At 60.6% G+C, this 17,294-nt stretch overlaps 1 protein-coding gene across 1 annotated transcript in view; it reads left to right on the forward strand.

The window, feature by feature from the left end:
- The window catches only part of RPTOR (regulatory associated protein of MTOR complex 1), a 331,619-nt gene that overhangs the window by 281,286 nt on the left and 33,039 nt on the right, over nucleotides 1-17,294 (forward strand). Inside the window, exons 19-24 of the mRNA XM_081791320.1 lie at nucleotides 2,556-2,808; nucleotides 5,235-5,292; nucleotides 7,443-7,751; nucleotides 13,829-13,932; nucleotides 14,372-14,555; nucleotides 16,716-16,826. Coding sequence (XP_081647446.1) covers nucleotides 2,556-2,808; nucleotides 5,235-5,292; nucleotides 7,443-7,751; nucleotides 13,829-13,932; nucleotides 14,372-14,555; nucleotides 16,716-16,826 — 1,019 coding nt within the window. The remainder of the gene's footprint in view (nucleotides 1-2,555; nucleotides 2,809-5,234; nucleotides 5,293-7,442; nucleotides 7,752-13,828; nucleotides 13,933-14,371; nucleotides 14,556-16,715; nucleotides 16,827-17,294) is intronic.

Raw genomic sequence — 17,294 nt, forward strand, 5'->3', positions numbered from 1 at the left:
CCCTTTCGTCAGTCCACGGCGGCTGAATTACGCCTCCTCCGTCAGAGGCGGGCACTACTCCGCGTCCCGGTCTCCAACCGCAGCACGAGCATTCGCGCTGTTCCTTCACTTGTTACCTTCGTGCGTCGTGTTTTCCTGAGATGTCCGTTTCAGGCACGCGTTCTCGTCTCTCCGTGAACGTCTGCAGAGTGCTCTCTTGACGTTGTAGCCCTTGCTGTCTCCGCGGGAGCGTCCCCTTTTACTCCTACTGCTGCTTGTTTGCTTTTGCTTGTAGGGTTGATCACGGAAAACCCTACAAGACGTTTGTTAATTTCTTCAGTGTTTTCAAGTCCCAATTTGGGCTTTGTTGCTTTTTTTTGTTATTGTATCTTACTGTTTTGTTCCGGTAACTTCGTATCTTTATTCCCCTCTCTTCTCTTGAGCTTTACCCAGTTTGTTTTGGTTTCTGGAGCTGAGGATAGAAATAGCCCGTGCACTTGCCGGGTTTCCTGCTTTCTGGCATCAGCATGTGCATCTGTGATTTCCTGTCTGCCCCTCGCCGGCCACTCACGTGGGGCCGGGACTGCTCTCGTCGGCGGTCGGTTCCGAGTCATCGGCTTATTTCCGTGGCGAGTCCAGTGCCACGCCTCGCACTTGCACTGTCCGCGTCGCGTGATGACCGTGGCATTTCTGACTTTCTGCCATGATCCGAAAGGGGCAGGGCCGTGGTTCCTGTGTTGACCACACGAGTCCGCTCCTCTGCTAGAACAAAAGTCGGGTAGAGTCCGCGTGGCTTTCCGTAGAGGCCCAGACGTGGCCACTGCGCCCCCCAGGTCGACAGGAGCCAGAAAGGGATCTATTTGCCGAACACACCCACCCACCACCAAGAACGGGGCTCAGAAATAACCGGCTTAAGCGGTCCATCTCAACGGAAACAACATCGCAGCTGTGTGCGTCTGGGTTGTGCCCAGAAGGCGCGGGGTTGGCGCTCGGCATGAACACAGGTTCTGGTAACTCACCAGCAAGACGTGTTCTGAGTGTCCCTCGCAGGGTGTTTGTCGTGGACCAGATCGTGGCCTTCAGTAGAATTAACGTTGTACGTAGTGACTAAGTTCCCGGTCTGGCCCCACAGGAGTCCTTTAAAACCTGGGTCTAAGCGAGTGAATCTAAGCGAGTGTTTCTGTGTAAACCTACGGTGAAAGAACACGAGGCAACAGGGAAAGCTGAGAGGAACGGACCCGCGCGGCGCTGTTTCCGTCACTGCCTCTTCTCCGGGAGCCCGCGCGGCTCCTATAAGCGCCCCTGACCCACCAGCCGGGGGTGCGGGGGGCCTGGCCGCCGCGCACCGCCCCCCGCCCCCCCGCCGCCAGGGTCAGGGGCCGGCAGCTGTTCTCTGCCCCGGACCAGAGTGTCCACCTCCCGCGTGGCAGGTGGCACAGAAGTAGCCTGAGCTGTCACGTGGACCAGCGAGCCCGGCCACGTTCTGATAAAACCAGTTGCGGGGGCGCCTGCGTGGCTCAGTCTGTTGGGTGTCTGACTCCCGATTGTGACTCAGGTCGCGATCCCAGGGTCGTGGGATCCGGCCCTGCGTCGGGCTCTGTGCTGAGTGTGGAGCCCGCTTGGGATTCTCCTTCTCTCTCCAGCTGCCCCTCCTGCACACGTGTGCGGTTTCTCTGTCAAAAAAGAAAATTAATTAACTTTTTTTTTTTTTTTTTTTAATTTACCAACTGAAATTCAAATTTCAGAAAATAGTCACATCGCAAAGCATTATTGTTTTTTTCGATTTCTTTTCCAACTGCTTAAAATGTATGGAAAGTATTTTTAGTTGGCAAGCCCCACGAAAACAAGCAGCCAGCTGAACCGGCCAGGCCGTCATTAGCCCGGAGGGCGCGCCCTTCCTGCCCCCGCGGTGTCCCCCGACGTCCCGTGAGGTGAACGGCGAGGTCTCCCGCTCCTTCCCAGGACGTGGAGGTTCCTTCATTCAACAGGGTTTTCTAAGTGTGGGCGGCGTATGGGGCTTCGGGAGCACAGCCCTGGAGGAAGTGACCGTAGAAACACCGCGGACGTGGAAGCTGGTCTCCACCCCGGCCATCCCCACCGCCGTCCGCCTCAGTCGAGGGCACCGGGGTGGATCCAGGCGCCCCTGTGACTCCTCTTTGCCCCTCACCCCTGCACCCCAGCCCTGGGCGCCTGCAGACCGTGTGCCCCCGTCCCCCCCCCCCCCCCCCCCCCGCGCAGCCTCGCCACCCGGGCCAGCGCCCCCCCGGCCCTGCGCTGGCTCCCGTAGAGCCCTCCCGACTGGTCTCCTTGTGCCCGCCCCCTGGTGCCTTCCTCGGGGTCTCATCCCGACTGCGTCCGGGTCCCGTGGTCACGCTGTGCGGCCCCGCCCGTGTTCTGAGGGCGTGAGCTCACACGCGTGGCCAGCCACCAGGAGGGGAAACGTTTGAAGCCGCCACACCTGGCTCCTGAGCCTGGTGGAAGTGAAGCCTGACGGACTGAAGTCCTGAGTCGCCAGGGGACCTTTGAGACCTTTTGTCAGAGGGTCTCCGTCGTCCACGGCAGGTCCCCCTGGGCAGGGTCTCGACAACCGCGTGTGCCGGTGGAGGCCCCGGCGGGCTCAGGCCGTGGGGTTGTGGCCGCTTCCCTGGGCGAGCGCAGGCTTCGTGCTGCGTGTCTGAGACGCGCCTGGACGTGCCCCAGGCCGGGCTCCCGCCTGGACGCGGCGCCGGGCCCTGAGGAGGAGCATCATCTTGTCCTCCGCGCGGGCCTCGGCGGCGTGAGGGGCGAAGACCGGCATTTCACCGGAGGCCACGCCAGACGGAGAGGCCGGTACCTCCCGCCTCCGCCCTACCCCCGTCTGTCTCCCGGGAGCCGGCAGTCTCGTCACCCCTACCTGCCCGCTCACAAAGTCGGACTCCTGCAGAAAGCCGAGTGTTATCTGTGCATCGTTCACGTCTTTGGAAACTTGACTGAGAAGTTCTAAGCGGGCTGGAGTTGAGGGAGCCGGCTCGTGAATATTCCATGAGATAGCGCCCAGCCCACCGCGCACTGGGACTCGTCAGCCAGAGTCCCACTGCTTGCGGCTCTCGCCCGCCTGAAGCCAGTTTCTTCTCGCATTTCAGCCAAGGGACTGCAGTCTCTGGCCTCTCCCTGAATATTGCAGAAGAGGTTTTCAAAACCATGGCAACCTGGGACGTCCCTTCATTCCCACCTGTCCCACAACGCCAGCCCCTCTGGGTCCCCTCCTACCCCTCACCCTGCCTGGCGGTCTCGCCTGCTGTGCCTCGTGTCTGCTGCCCCCCACTGGGAGGAGCTGACTCTGCCTGGGCCTCCCGCACCTGAACTGGGCCAGCCCGAAGGGTGTCGGGCTGCACCGGGAGCCAGTCCCCGTATCCCCTCACCTCTGGAAGCCCACGTGTCTCTGACTCGCCAGCCATCTGGCCTGCCTCCCGCGCGGGTCCCCCATCGGCCCCCCTGCCCCCAGGCCTGTCTCCCCGCGTGCCGGGACCCCCCTCAGACCTTGCCAGCACGTCACAGACCGCCAGCCGGGCTTGTCCAACGACAGCTTCACTCAGAAGCCTTCACTCAACAAGCACTTGCTGTCAGCTCCCTACTCAGGGCCCTCCTCCCGCGGACACCCCCACCTTCGTCGTCAGCCCGTCTCACCTCGCCCACCACCGTCCCCCCTCCCCAGGCTGGATGCTGGCCCCTGAGCGAGGCCCGGACAACCTTCCCTGGCCATTTCTGCGTGGCCCCTCCGACCCGGCAGTGCCTGGCCCTCCCTGCCACCGACATTCTGCATCCCGTGGGGCGGGGGGGTTCCCTGACCCACCAGGAGGGAACTCGCCACCTTCATCACTCAGTTTCAACAAAGCTGCTGTCTCCTGCTCACGTGTGCCACTGGCGGCCGGGCCTGCCCTCCATCCCCCTCCCGCCCTGAGCCCCACCCCATCCAAGCGCCCGGAGGTGGGAGTGGGAAGGTCGGGAGAGACGCCTGGTGCGTGTGCAGACGTCAGGGGCCCCCCGCGACACACAGAGACCCCCCGGGTCTCTGTCCCTGTCCCCGGGCCTCACCCACAACAGCCACTTCAGTCAGCCACGCTGCTGAGCTGAGCGCCAGCCCCCGGGGGTCAGGGCCACTGCCCTCGGGGAACAGAGGGGAGCCGAGGGACGGAGCGCAGACACGGGCACTGCCCGCACCACCGGAGGAGGCCCCTGGAGCAGAGCTGCCTTCCCCCTGGGCGCACAGCAACTTGTCCCCTGAGGCATCGTCACCGGCCCCGGAAGTGGCATCTTCCCCTCTCCCCTGGTCTCCCGACGGCCTCAAGGAGTCCTGACGGGAGGCCTTTGCAAGCCCCCAGCGGCCCGGGAGACCCCACAGCCTCGAGCTCTGAGCAGGAGGAGCAGAGGGACTGCGAGAAAGGAGAAAGGAGGAAGGAGGAGCGGGGTTGCTGCCAGAGGAACCTCACACGATCCCGGTGAAGGCTTTACAGCCCATTAGTTTGATTTCTTACCGCCGGGAAACGGCGGCGAGAAAGCGAACGGCGTTGTTTTTCCAATGCCACCGCATCAGTTATGATTTTATGGCCAAGATCCTTGATTAAAGGCCATCATTAAGTGTGTCGTGTAGGGACCCTGAGGAACATCGCTGACAGGATTATGCAGATGCGGTGGCCTCTTCGGGGCCTGGACTGCTCACGCCTCCCACAGGGCAGGCCGAGGAGGGAGCGAGCCAGGGGCTCCTCAAGGGGCTCCGTCACCTGCGGGTGGGGGGGGGGCAGTGACCGGGGGAGGGGCACAGCACAAAGGGGCAAGTGCAGAGGCCCCGGGTCTTGGGCGCCGGTTGCTGGACAGTCCAGGTGAGCTCTTAGGGCGTCAGAGTGAGCGACCCTGAGACCCGGCTTCACCCTGGGCTGCTCTCCAGGGACTTCTGGGATCCAGAGCTGGCCAGGAGCTCCGAGCAAATTTTCCTACCTCTTACGCCATTCAGAAAGTTGTGGCCGTTGCCCTGAAAAATAAATCTAAAGCCATTAGTTATGATCCTTTATTACTTTTAGTCTAGACATGAAAATAGGTTTCAGAGCTTGTGAGGAAGGAGTTGGGTGAGGGCCAGACACAGCACCCTTTCTGAGCAGTTAACAGCCCGGAAGCCTCCCGGGCCCCGGAGGGTCTGCTGGGGCATCCTGGGTGTCCGGGCTCCCGCGGGGGCTCCACCTCTGCGGGGCCCTCACAGCCTTCCATGTGGCTGGCGGCAGGTTTGACGACGGGGCGGTCCGTGTGTCAGATCGCGTGGCGGCCAAACCCAGGGAGGAGGTGAGCGAACGTAGCACCTCTCTGTCCCAGGGTCAAGGTTTTTACTGGCAAACAGTGACCCGTTCACTGTGGCCAAACACCCTGGCGAAAATTAGAACTTTTTTACTCTCTACCGAATCACAAACGGGGTTATGTCAGAGTCAAAATCTTCTGCAAGTAACAGCTTCTGAATTCCACGTTCCCTCTGTGCGTGGCTCGCCCCGCCTTTAGTGGTGCTGGCGTGGCGCAGCCGTGACCCTGGCGTGGGCACCTATGGAGCCACGCCTCCCACCGCCTTCCCCGCCTTTGTGGAAACGGTGCACACATAGCACTGGGCGTAGCTCCTGCTGGTGGGTACTCTGCCACCACAGGAAGTAGGTTTTAGGAAATGTCCCCAGAGACCCTGGCCGTCAGCCTGGACGGCGGTCCCATGGCTGTGGACCCTGAGGGCCGAAGGTGTTTGCTCTGCTTCCGTCTCTGAATTAAACGCGCAGGGAAACCGCACACATCTCCGTGTGCATCACTCGCCCTGACGCAAGCTCCCCTCCAAGCGAGAGCGTGTTCAGCTGACATCTCACGAACCCAAGTCCCCACTGGGTCACTGTCCCCACGACTGCGGGTGGGAGGAAGAGCCGCCTCTGCCTCCAGATGCCAGGCCGTGGGTTGTGCCGTGTGGCCCTCCACTTCATCCATCAGCCTTTGATCTGAATGGTTGGGTGCAGGGGCGCCTGGGGGGCTAAGCCTCTGACTCTTGATTTCAGCTCGGGTCACGATCTCGCGGTCAGTGGGTTCGAACCCCGCGTCGGGCTCCGTGCTGACAGCTCAGGGCCTGGAGCCTGCTTCGGATTCTGTGTCTCCCTCTCTCTCTGCCCCTCCCCTGCTCACGCACTCGCTCACTCTCTCGCTCGCTCTCTCTCAAAAACAGATAAACGTTAAAAGAGAAACTTGAATGCCTGGGTGCAGCCCATTCCGGGATGGAGGAACACACCGTCCTCTGGCAGCATCCGTGAGATTTGAAGTCCCTCACCGGTGCGGGAGGGGCCGCACCCGGAGCTGGCCGGGCAGATGACCCGGGGTCTCGGCGTATCCGCGGGAGCAGGACCGGTGCCGTGCCCAGCCCCCAGGTCCACCCCAGCACCGAGCGAGGGTGCGGCATCCACGCCCGCGCCCCCGCTCCCGGCCTTGGCTCACCCGCCTCCTCTCGGAAGGCTGCTTTTCCCCTTCCCTGCCTGGTGCTGACCGGGTTCCATGGTCTCTCCCCCCAGGGGTCTGCCCCCGGCCCACCCGCCCTGCCGCCTCCGTCTCCAAGCCGCCCCACCGTCCTCTCTGGTTTGCGACGCAGGTCTCTTGTCTCGCCACTTCCGCAAATGCTCCCTGTGTCCCCATCACCTCGGTGCCGGTCCGTCGTTTGCTCCGCCGACTTCCCGCCAGCGAGGCTTTTGCCAGGAGAGCAGTCCTGCCTCCCGTCCAAAGCCCACTGCGTGCCTCTTCCATAAAGGCTTCCGGGCTCACCTCCCAGCCCCACCCCTGACAGAAAGAATCGTCTGCCCGTTACTGGAGCTGCCACGGCAGCACAGCGTGGCGGACGCGGCATTGGCCCGAACGTCCGACGGGCGTGCGTTTGAATCCTTCATCCTCTGGGCGCTCAGCCTCACTGCCCCTCTGTAATGCCCAGGGATGGTGCCTGTGGCTGAGACTGTGAGGGTCAAGTAGGACTGGGCGGGCTCCTGGGTCAGGCCCTCCGTGACTTCCCTTTCCTTCGTGTCTGTGACGCACCCCGTCCGCGTCAACATCCTGCCTCATCCGCCATGGCGTCCAGACACGCAGACGGGACCTGAAATGTGGAACACACCCAGCAAATGTGGTGGCTGCCCGGGGAGGACCTGGAGGGCTCAGGTCACGTCACACACACCCTTTGGGATTTCCTGGGAACTCGGGACGGTGCCACGTGTGGTGTGTAGACAAGAGAGTCAGTGTGTCACAGCCCAGGGCATTCCCATCCAACATGCGCAGCTCACGTAGACCGTGATGGCTCCCTAGAAACCCAGGTGTGAGATTGAACGGTCCTCGGGAGCTAGATAGCGCTGTCCAGTCAGCCAGGGCTTCAAGGAAGGCCAGCCTTTCCTAACTCACTTTTCCTGCTAGGAATATCCAGCCTCAGAAGATGAAATCGTGCCATCAAGCCTAGTTACCAGCTGGGACCCCTGAGTGTCTGGGCCCCTAACCAGATGACAAAAATGAGGCTCCGTAGCCCCAGCTCTGGAAAGCACCCGTTCCTGGCAGCAGCTAGGTCTCCAGGAGCCGGCCAAGCACACCAGCGACAGCTATCCGTTGCTAAAACATCCCCTTTCTCTTTCCTAGGAGTCTCCTTTAACAGTGTTTACACTCAGATTTGGAGAGTGTTACTGCATCTGGCTGCGGATCCCTATCCAGACGTTTCCGACTTGGCCATGAAGGTGCTCAACAGCATTGCCTACAAGGTACGTGTGACGGCGTTCCCAGCAAAGCTCCCGAGTTCCTGGTCCCCCATTATGGATATTCATGCAGGGAACCCCAGGTGGTTAGAGAGACTTTGGACAAGCGCCTCACGGTGTACCCGACCTCTGTTTGTGTGCAGCTTCAGTCGGGGCACTGCCCTGCTTCCACTCAGCTGTGTCAGGGTGCCTGGAAGTTAGGTACGGGCTCCCATTCGTTACCCTCATGATCCTGTCCACGTCTGTGTGGTCTGTAGTGATGTCCCCTTTCATTCCCAGTACCCGTGGTCACACTCACGACCGCTCGGGCTGAAGGAAACCTCACGGGACCAGCTTCTGGTTTTGTCCTTATTTGTCTGTTGCTTTTTATTTTCCATTTTATTGACACCTCTCGTCATCCTCATTACCCTCTTCCTTCTGCTTACCCTGAGTCTAACTTGCTCTTCAGATTCCAGTTTCTTGAGACAGAAGCTGAGGTCATTACCTTTGCCTGAAAGCTTGTGACGCACAGAGGTGTCTCGAGGCCTTGTTTTGTCTCTGAGGTGTAGGCCGGTCTCCCGGCCATGGCCAGCACAGCCAGGGCCAGCACGGTCATCAGGTGCTCCAGTCACTCCCCGCCCCCTTGGTTATTTTGGTCATGATGAAACCGGTATTCTATATAAGTTTATTTTGTAGTGGCTTTTATGTATTTAACTTTATCGAAAATCAACCTGAATTGTTTAAAAATATGTCAGTACCTAATCTTGAAATTTCACAACTATAAACTCATCACAGTAGACCTGAGATCAGATGGTCAGAGACGTTCCTCTGAGGAACGTCTCACGCGTGCGTAAAGCACGGAATCCGTGTCTCCGTGTCTTTCGGGTTACGTGTAAGGTGCGTGGCTGCGAGCTGGAAGTGCCTCTTCAGCCCACTTGAGGTAATTAAACATCGTGTGTGCGATCGCTCCTAGCCGGCAAAGCCACACCAGCAGGTTACAACAACCGAAACAGCCTCTCGAGGTTTTAGAACAGCGCTCCCTAACAGAGCTTAGAAGTGGCTTGTGGCTTTCTGACTGTCGTGCTGATCTCGACAGACACACACATCCCAGTGTGCACACGGTCGGCACACCCAGAAGGCAGAGATTGGAGTGGGTTCCTCTAGAGTCCATACTTCCTGAAGCCTTGTACTGGTGCAACACAGCCTGTGTGAGTGAGAGTGTGTCTGTGTGTGTCTGTGTGTAAATGTATACAGGTGTGTGTGTGTGTGTGTGTGTGTGTGTGTGTGTGTGTGTGTTTTCAAGAGTAAACATTTGCCACTGAAAGCTTTGGAAGCATAAACATTAAGGAAATATTTTCTTGCCCTCAATTTAATTTTAAAAATGTCTTACTTTCTACTCTAGCAACTAACGAGGGGATTACATTTCAGTTCACAGAGAAATGGACCTATTTTTGATATTTAACTGTGACACCAAATTTTTATTCATCAGAGTCAAAACAGCCTTATTACTCCGGAATACCCCGTAGAATTCCGTATTCAAATATAGAAATTGCTGGCAGCTCAGGAACTCACATAGCTCAAGAACTGTGGCCTAATTTCAAGTATTTATATCCCCTTTCCACACAGGCTTGGGGTTTGCGTTTTGCTTATAGTTTTTATTATGGAAAATTTCAAACCACGGAGAGAAATACAAAGAACAGCATGACGACCTCAGGAACCACGATGGCCCCGACAGCCTCCCTGGCGGCCACTCCTGCCATCTGTGCTTTGGGGACAACACTTAGAAGGAAATTTCACGCGACAGGTGTTCAAATGTCAGGGTCGCGTGCAGTGATCATCACTACTTTTAATATTTATGAGAAAACCTGTACTCACGTAAACTCACCTAGAAATAGTCCCCCAGCATCCCGACGCCCAAGGAGCCCAAGTGTTGGCCGCCACCACGTCTGCGGGGGGCCGCGTGCAGCCAGGTGCGATGGAGATCACAAGCCAGCGTGTGAGGTTCGAGGACAAACACTTCCCTTATAAACCAAAGGCCTAAGTGACCAAGAAACAAAATGAAGGTTGAGATCCCCAAAAACCAAATTCAAAAAAGTTCCACGGAAACTGATTAAATCCTGGCTCCGCGCTGATAGCGTCGGTTTCTTTTAAAGCCCTATCCCCATTCAGGGACCCTCTCCTCCCAGTTAGCACCTCACTTAGAGCCCAGGGAGCTGCCGCGCTCGCCCCAAACCCGCGTTCACCCAGCGAGGGTGCAGTGAGCCCACAGCGCAGCACCTCTCTGTGGGCTCTGTGGATGCCCACGGAAGCATTTTCATTTCTTCTCACTCGGGTCGAAAGGGCCTTCTTCTCCCAGAGGCGGGGTCCTCCCGGGAGGACCCTCCGCTGCCCGACCCCCACCCACCACCACCACCACACAGAGGAGCCTGTGTGCCAGTGCTGTGTGCCCCCCTCCGGGGCCTCCCCTGCCTCACTGCCTGCCGCCGCCTCCAGCAGGAGGGCCTCCCAGAATTGTCGGAAATCGGGACAGTCCTGGCGAACTGTTAATGACCGAGAGGCATGTCCGTGTGTAGTTTGCAACTTGTCACGCGCCTGTCCGTTCTCACCTCCCCGCAGACCCAGAGGTGACGGCGTCATCCCCCAGAGTTGCGTAGCTTACAGAAGTGGACGCCGCCCCCTCCTGAGAGTCACAGGCCCTGCCGGGCCAGATGCAGAAACGGCCCCAGGAGAGCTGGTCCCCTTGGAGATCAGACTCCGTGGCTCTGGGGTGGCCGCTGGGCCTGTGCTCTGGGCCCTCGTGAACACCCTGCCAGCAGGTAGAGGGTGCCTCTCCGGGCCCGTGGGCCCTGGTCAAACGCCACCGGCCTTCAGCCCACTACCCGTGCCCTAGTTGGTCTGCAGAGTTGGGCTCCCTGTGGGCCCTGCTGTGGCGAGTAAACACAGTAACCCTGAGAAGCAAAGTGGAAATATTTACGTCTCCTTCCTTCCTCCCTGTCCTCACTACTCTCTGTTGCCGCTGCTCCAAAATGCACAGACCCTGGAAAGGGGGCAGGTGAGACCCCCCCCCCCCCGCCCCGGCCTCGGCCGTGCTGGCTTCGCTTCCTGGGGGGCCAAGGGCCGCGGCTTCCCCGACGGCCATCGGCAGCCACGGGGCAGTGCCTCGCTGTCCCCGTCGCTGTGGCAAATGAGCAGTACTCAGGACTCAGCGCTCCAGAACGGCAATTCATGTTGTCTGTCTGGGACGTGCAGTTGACAGACAACTTTTCTCTTAGACCGACAGAATCCTGTGCCTTGATAGGTGTCTTCTCAGTGGCCCAGCAGCCAGCAGGCTCTGCGTCATACTTAGCCCCAGGACAGTCACCTCGGGACGGTCCTGGGAATCCAGATTCTCGACATGCGGTTAACAGTACGATCCCTGCAGTCGTGCCCTCGCCCGGGAAAGAGCAGCAGAACGCCTGGGCTGGAGTCCCAGACCCTGACTCTGATCCGTGGGAAATCCAGCGTCCGCGTCTCCCGTGCTGCTCTAGGGTACTTTTCTCCGCACCGGATCCCACTTCCCGCGCCCTCGCAAAGTGACGTGTTCCAGGCAAAGAACCAGAGAGTGAAGAGAAGTTCCCAGGAGCTGGAGATGGGGGTTGGGGGGGGGGGGGGGGGGATGGGTCGTTGCCGTCCAGGCTCCTGCTCCAGACGCCCCTGTTAGCCGCACAGGGCAGGGAGCAAATGTGTCCCCGCGAACCACGTCTGTGTTTGCATCGGGCCAAGAGAATACGCCTGAGGGGAGAATTCGGCTTATAACAAAGTAAAGTAGGCCGGGCTCCCAGAGCTTTACCCGTAGCCGTGACCATCCCCCTTCCCTGCTGCCCTTGCTCGTCTGGGCCCCGCCACCTGTCCAGGGAGTGGCTTCAGGGCCGCGTCCCCGAGCAGAGAGCAACATAGAATCCTGTCGGCGAGGACGGGCACAGGCGCGGGGTGGGCAGGGGGCTCACAGCTGGGCCCAGTCCTCAGTTCAGAGCCTCGAAAGCGCTGCTGCCTCTCTGCTGACCTTCTCTGGCCGTGTGCTGTCTGTGAAACGGCCGCCGGGACCAGCGAGGGAAGGAGCCCCTCTGGCCCCGGGCTCGCCACCCTGCCCCACCCCCTGCCCCGTGTCCCCACCCCAAGTCCGCGGACAGGCGGGGTCCACTCGCCCGCCTCTGCTCACACTCACCCCTGCAGGCTCCCACCAAGTGTGAGACCAAGGCCGAGGCAACGCTCGTCGAACAGATGGGAGCCGTTGGGCTCTAGAAAGCTTCCTCGAAGCCTGAAGCCTTGTGATCGCCAGTGTGAAAGCTGCCGGCGTGCCCGCTCCTCAGGATTTCTAAAACGGACTTGGAAAGAGAGCCGTGTGGCGGCCGCGGGTGTGAAGGGTGTGGGCGAGGGGCTGCAGATACCTCACCCCGGCCGCCCGGGCCCAGCAGAGGGAACAGAGCCCGGTCTGCGGAGCCTCCCTGAGGGGCGGTGGGCAGCGAGCACGGGAGAGGCAGGGTGGGAGGGTCTTGGGGGACATGTGGGAAAGGGGGTGGGTTCTGCCGAAGTCTGAATTTCAGCCACAAAAGCGTTCTGTCTTTCCTGTCACCTCCCCCATCTCTGGACGTTTTGAGGAGACTTGTGGAAGTTTGTAGCCTCTCAGCTCAGATCCTGTACTCTCCCCAGACGACGCCGGCTTACGCTTGGGGAGCGCTTGGCTCTCGGGTTTTGATGGAGGCACAGGGAGCTGGCCAGGTCATTTAAATAGGAAGCAAAAGCAAGTTCACAAACAATATACTTTACATAATTAAAGAAATGTTTTTCATAATGTTTTGTAAAGCTTGGTTACGGTTCAGTTTTCTTGTTATTCTTGTTTCAAAGTGGTAAATTATCAGGGAAGCATCGATATTCTGTAAATGAACAGTTTTTTGGTGGTTTAGTTTTCTGCAATTCTCTGCCTGTTGGCTGCACGTAGGAAGTACAGCGTCCTGACTGCTGAGGGAGGGGTCAGAACACCTGAGGGTCCCCTGAGCCCGGCTGCCCCGGAACGTCCCCCACGGAGGTCGAGGTTCTGTTTCCCTGGGTGGCGGCCAACTTCGAGACCCAGTCTGGCACCAGCTGCACTCAGGGGAGCCCAGACGGCTGCTTTAACTGCCTCCTGTCCCGAGTGCCACCGGGGCAGCAGCGTCTGCCCTGGAGCCCTCTCCTGGGGGTGTCCAGAGCTGGCAGGGCCTGCCCAGCCGCCCCGTGCCCCCAGAGCAGAACGTCCAAGGAAGCACTTGGCGGACGGTGGGCTTGCGTCCGATGGGCGGGGACAGCCCCGTCTGCCTCCTGCCTCCCCGTCACATGCACCCCCAGCAGCCATCCGGTTTCCCCATCGACACAAAGCCCCACTTCAAAATATCGAAACTATCTCCCTCCTCAACAGTCGTCTCAAGCGGGCATGAATTGTCTGCGGTGAAACGTCAGATGTGCGCACGTCTGTGGAAGGATGTTGACAGCAGCCTGTCTTGTTTCCATCCGCAAAGTGCCACAGAGCAGAGGCCAGGGCGGGCTGTGGGGGGCTGGAGCCTAGCGTTAACGCTGGCATAGTCTCGTGGCTGCACTTCAGGCAGGGCCGACCCTGGGGCCCCGCTGGACCCCAGCAGATGACTTCTCAGAAAGCAAACGAGCATGTTTTTGTTTTTTGTTTTTAACGTTTGTTTATTTTTGAGACAAAGACAGAGCATGAAGGGGGGAGGGTCAGAGAGAGGGAGACCCAGAATCCGAAGCAGGCTCTAAGCGCTGAGCCGTCAGCACGGAGCCCGACGCGGGGCTCGAAACCACGAACCACGAGATCGTGACCTGAGCCCAAGTCGGGCGCTCAACCGACTGAGCCACCCAGGCGCCCCAACAAACGAACATGGTTTTATCTGCAGGGGGACACTGGGGAGGGGCTCCACCTGGGCCGTCCCCCACGCACGCTTGATTTCCTGGGCCAGGAGGCCCTTTGCGCGATCTTGAAGCCATCGAAAGCAGCCACCGCCCTGGGCTGCTGTCTCACGGCCACGGAGGTCACCAGCAGCTGGCCGTCCACACCACTTGCCGCTTTGCTCTTTCAGGCCACAGTGAACGCCCGGCCCCAGCGTATCCTCACCACGTCCTCACTCACCCAGTCGGCGCCCGCCAGCCCCACCAACAAGGGCATCCACATCCACCAGGCGGGGTAAGCGGCCCGTGTCTGTCATGCGGGTCCCTTCTGCGCCGCCTTCCTCTGCACGAGGTGCCACAGCAGGAGCCGCCCGGGAGCCTGACTTGTGCGGCCTCTCTGAGTTTGACCAGCCGGGGTCTGGCTCCTGCTGGCCAGTTGCGGGCAGGGAGAGCCCCTCACATGTCAGCATCCGCAGGCGGGAGGCGGCGAGCAGACGTGCCCGCCGGGGCCGCCCTCGCTTTCCGGGGGCACCGCTCCCAGAGCCTGTGGGCGGGGCCCCAAGGGCCGTCGCTGCAGCCGTGGCGGCTGGTTCTGGAGGCACGTGCGTGTGCCGGGCGGGTGGCGATGTGTGGGCTCCCGACCCGGGTCGGTTGGCAGTGCCCGGGCGGGCGGGTGAGGACAAGGGGCTTTGTCTTTGGGTAACATGCAACGTTCCTTCCTCCCCCAACGGCAGGGGCTCCCCCCCGACGTCCAGCGCCAGCAGCTCCAGCCTGACCAACGATGTGGCCAAGCAGCCAGTCGGCCGAGACCTGCCCGCGGGCCGCCCCGGTGCCCCTGGCCCCGCGGGGGTGCAGTACACGCCCCACTCCCAGCAGTTCCCCCGCACGCGGAAGATGTTCGACAAGGGCCCAGACCAGGTACGCTCGACTGTGCGCCCTCGGTGTGAGCGGAGACCCTGCAGCCCGGGACGCGGGCCCCACCCTGCCCTCCGCCCCCAGCTGTGCTGCACGGTTTGTACCGGCACCACCTTGCGGTGTCACGGGGCCCTCGCTCCTGTGGCCCCTTGCCATGGCTCACTGTCCTGCCACCTTCCACGTGGCCTCACTGTCCTGCCACCTTCCACGTGGCCTCACTGTTCTGGCCCCTTCCACGTGGCCTCTCTGTGCTGGCCTCACTGTGCTGGCACCTTCCACGTGGCCTCACTGTCCTGGCACCTTCCACATGGCCTCACTGTCCTGCCACCTTCCACGTGGCCTCGCTGTCCTGGCCTCACTGTCCTGCCACCTTCCACGTGGCCTCACTGTTCTGGCCCCTTCCACGTGGCCTCTCTGTGCTGGCACCTTCCACGTGGCCTCACTGTCCTGCCACCTTCCACGTGGCCTCGCTGTCCTGGCCTCACTGTCCTGCCACCTTCCACGTGGCCTCACTGTCCTGCCACCTTCCACGTGGCCTCACTGTCCTGGCCTCACTGTCCTGCCACCTTCCACGTGGTCTCACTGTTCTGGCACCTTCCATGTGGCCTCACTGTCCTGGCACCTTCCACATGGCCTCACTGTCCTGCCACCTTCCACGTGGCCTCACTGTCCTGCCACCTTCCACGTGGCCTCACTGTTCTGGCCCCTTCCACGTGGCCTCTCTGTGCTGGCACCTTCCACGTGGCCTCCCTGTCCTGCCACCTTCCACGTGGCCTCTCTGTGCTGGCCTCACTGTGCTGGCACCTTCCACGTGGCCTCACTGTCCTGGCCTCACTGTTCTGGCACCTTCCACGTGGCCTCACTGTCCTGGCACCTTCCACGTGGCCTCACTGTCCTGGCACCTTCCTCACGGGCTCACTGTTCTGGCACCTCCCATATGGCCACATAAGCGCCCGGAGCTAACTTGCTTTCTCCCTTCTTGGGTGAGTAGCGTTTTCCTCCGCTGGCTGTGGCAGCTGCCACGTACAAGCACCTGTTCTCAGTGGATTGTTTGCATTTTCCACGAACGTTTCATTTGCCACATAAGGAGCCACGGTCTCTGCCTTTAAGCTGAAAAAGAAATTTCAGGCGCAGGAGGGATTGGCGTCTTTGTCAGCCTGGGTGATGTGAACACATAAGCTGGGGCCTTGGCTGTCTTGCCCAGACTGTTTGCCACTCTATCGGTCAAGGACGCAGTCTGGAGGGGCCGTTCAGGATGCAGTAAGGGGGCGGGCTGCCATGGATGTCACGTCAGCCACGTGACCCAGCTCTGTAGGCACTGGTCTTAAGAAGTTCACAGCTGCCTGCTGGGTGACGTGTGTTGTCTTTCCCCTCAAACACCCAGGGCGAGGTTCATCCTCCTGGCTGGACCCTGACGTGGGCCGGCCAGACAGCAGCATCTGGGCGCAGGGGACACTCACTGTCTTCGGGGCTGCAAGCCAGGGCCCCGATCCAGCAGTGGCACAGGTTCCTACAGCAGGCAGGAGAGGAGACCCTATCACTGTGCCCCAGCTGTGGGACTTTCCACCCGGCGAGCCTCGAGAGGGACTCCTCTCTGGGGGATGCCTTCAGTCCTGCTCCCCCGTGCCCAGCCTTGTGAGGTGACGCGAGCCCTACTCTGACCACGTTGGCCGCCATAGGCCTTGCCGTGGGAAACAAACATGTGTGGTCCAGGGGGACAGCATCAAGTGGTTTATGTCTCAATACCCACATGTCCCAACTGGTCTCGCTCCCCACCCAGAGCCGCTTGGCACAGTCGGGTGCCAGGTCTCCGGCAGCCCCTGCCGCAGAGGCCCTGGGGGATTGCTGACCTCACAGCGCTGGCCTGTGTGAGAGCGACAGACTCTGCGGCCGAGCCACCATGGCCAGCCCCGGGGGGGGACACAGTCCCCTGAGTGCAGATTCAGTCGCCTCCCTAATACGGGTTCCCTGGGCCCTGGCCCCACATTCAGGGTCCCTACCACCAGGACGCAGGGTGAGGCCAGCAGAAGAACGTTCTCAGCAGCCAGACCGCTGCCTTCTGTCTTCTTCTGAATCCTCTCAAGCCTGCAAAGAGACGTGTCGGGTATGTGACTCACTGTTCCTTCTATTTCCTCCCCCCCTTTGTCCCCAAACGCCCTGAAGACCACAGACGATGCAGATGACGCTGCTGGACACAGAAGCTTCGTCTCAGCCACGACGCAGACGGGCTTCTGCGACTGGAGTGCCCGGTACTTTGCCCAGCCCGTCATGAAGGTAGTGTGCACATCCCCCGGGTGCAAAGTGGGCCTCCCGTCGGTGTCCTCGAGCAGAGCCCTGCCCTTGGCTTCCTCCTGTCCCTTCTTCCTTCCCCGAGAACCCCGGCCTCTGGCCTGGGCCGTCTGAGCCCTCTGCTCCGAGCCGACGGCGGACCCCAACTGGTCACCCACCGGGGCTCCTGCCAGCCCAGCCACTGACCCTTTGGGGCTCCTGTCCCATCACGTTTGCAGCTGCTCAAGGGCGACCCCATACTGCCGTCACAGTAGCCGGTGTGAACGGTTGAAGCAGTGAAAGGAACAGACGTCACTCACCTTCCCGTCTTGTCAAAAGAAGCCAGACCCGCCTCCCCTCCGAGCTACCAGGCCCTCTGCACTGCTTTGTCCCACTCAGTGGCCTTCCGAGGCCGTCCTCCGGAGGACTGTCTGAGGCCTGGGCTCTGGGTGGCCGCACCAAGAAGCAGGCTCT

Source organism: Panthera onca, chromosome E1 (assembly GCF_046562875.1).
Source record: "Panthera onca isolate mPanOnc1 chromosome E1, mPanOnc1 haplotype 2, whole genome shotgun sequence".
NCBI lineage: Eukaryota > Metazoa > Chordata > Mammalia > Carnivora > Felidae > Panthera > Panthera onca.